The sequence below is a fragment of the Merops nubicus genome, unplaced genomic scaffold (genome assembly GCF_000691845.1).
Source record: "Merops nubicus isolate BGI_N331 unplaced genomic scaffold, ASM69184v1 scaffold44531, whole genome shotgun sequence".
Taxonomy (NCBI): Eukaryota; Metazoa; Chordata; class Aves; order Coraciiformes; family Meropidae; genus Merops; species Merops nubicus.
The window spans coordinates 19,730-21,626 of NW_008587051.1; the positions used below are offsets into that span (position 1 = coordinate 19,730).

The 1,897-nt window shown below is 52.9% G+C and overlaps 1 protein-coding gene across 1 annotated transcript in view; it reads right to left on the reverse strand.

Moving 5' to 3' along the window:
• The window catches only part of ATP1B4 (ATPase, Na+/K+ transporting, beta 4 polypeptide), a gene marked incomplete at its 5' end in the record, with an annotated part of 4,074 nt that extends 2,577 nt beyond the window's left edge, over positions 1–1,497 (reverse strand). The window contains 3 exon segments of the mRNA XM_008948802.1: positions 1–164; positions 449–553; positions 1,369–1,497. The exon segment at positions 1–164 is cut by the window's left edge and continues 15 nt beyond it. Of these exon segments, the coding sequence (XP_008947050.1) occupies positions 1–164; positions 449–553; positions 1,369–1,497 (398 nt within the window).
• Between the last annotated feature and the right edge of the window lie 400 nt (positions 1,498–1,897).

A 1,897-nucleotide genomic window follows, 5' to 3' on the forward strand; every position in this document is an offset into this window, starting at 1 on the left:
TTTAGAGTAGCCAAACGTTGGGTCCTCAATGCCAGAGCAGTTCTGCAGCAGCGAGCGCTTGAACTGGCAAGCCTTCTTCTCCTCACTTTCGTTGCCCCCTTGGATGAAGTACTGTCCTGAGACACACTCAATATTCTTCTCCTCTTGAACTTTGTCATCGTAAGCTGGTGGGGAACAAGAGGCTTATTAATGTTTCTCAAGACCTGCAGAGACCCACACTCTGACAGTACATCCACAAGTCAAGGGAGTTAGAAGGCCCCACCTGGAAAGGCAAGGCTCCCTCCCACAGAGGCTCCCCCGACCACCTTATGAGCCTCCCTTTCTACATGGGGTTCTCACAACCGTGAGATGCAGAGAGCTGATCTGCACCCCAGAAGGAGACTCTTGCAGTGTGTGCATGGATGCAAACAACTCGCTGGCGTGACTTCTGGGGTGCCCATGAGCTTACCTGCTAGGAAATGGTGCATGCTGTCCACGTAGGGTTGCCATGTGCTACGCTGAGAGACGTTGAAGGCAATGGTGAACCCGTTCAAGTACGGTCTGATCATTACTCCTGGAGAAGAAAATGGACTTTGTTAGAGCAGACATGAGCAGAATGGCCACAGGCTTGGGGCACGTGCTGCAGGGACTGGTTGCCCTGAGACTGGGCTTGGTGCTGGGCACAGGCACGAGAGCAGCAGCAGCTCACAAACTCTCTCCTCAACCCACTGATCACTCACCTCCATTTTATGCCCAGAGAAGCCCATGCACATCAAAATATCCTGGCAAATGTGGGAGACCCAGAGGGTCTCAGCAGCATTGCAGGAAGGAGATGGGCTTGGGGCTGCACACAGAGGCTAACAGGTCCCCATGCTCCCAGCAGCACAGCCAGCTCCAGGCAGGGAGCAGGGCTAGAGAGGCCCCGTGTTCCCCACTGACATGAAAACCCAGGGAAAGTGCTGCTTCTGTCAGAGGGAAAGGAGTTCTTGAACATTATCTTGCCAGGACTCTCCTAAATAATAATGCATAAAAGCTACCCTTGATTTACATTTTATTTTGAAGATATGGGCTATAAAGGGGCAGAAACTGAAATAAATGGGCATCACCTATGAAATGCCCGAACTTGCTCATTTACCCTGAGAATTATTAGCCTAATACTTAGCATAATTAGAATAACAATTAGTATAATTAGAAGGAATGCTTCACATGGGGCTATTTAAGATGCCTGATTCTCTGCAGAGAACCTTTGGTGCTGTCAAGTAAATGATAACCCCCCATGTTCTGGGGGCATGGGTGAGTGTACAGCTCCAGCAGGGCTTTGCCTGAGGTCCCTGCCATGCCTTTTTGGCAGCACTTTGCCGGGCCTGCAGAGGTGGCTCAGGTACGTACCTGGGGGAGACACACGGTCCCGGTAGGTGGGGGTGTAGGGGCTCAGCGTCAGCAGCATCACATACATGCAAAAGGCAAACATGCCCGCCAGGCACGTGTAGAAAATGAAGTAAAACAGTAGGATCAAGCCTGCAAAAGAGAGAGGGCACGTTGCTGTTAACACAATCGGAGCGTGTCCCGTGGGCTGTGTCCCACAAGGATGCACAGCTGTGCTCAGCATGGTGTCATCCACAGCTCCGAGTCCACCATGGAGGAGTTCCTCCTCTGCACACAGACCCTGGTGGTTTTGGGTGCAGGACTGTCAGCTGGACACACCCCAGGGGCCAGGGCAGCTGCTGTCTGGCTCTGTCCCCCTTTTGTTGCATGGTCCTTCCTAGACCTGTGCCATGACCGGGTCTGTGTGTCCACCTGCCTCAGCTCTCTCCAACAGACAGACCCAACCTTAGCTCTTGCCCTTCCCACCCCATCTTGTCATTGTGACGTGTGAGGGTACCCAGTGGCTTCAGCATGCCCGAATTCCCGGGGGGGG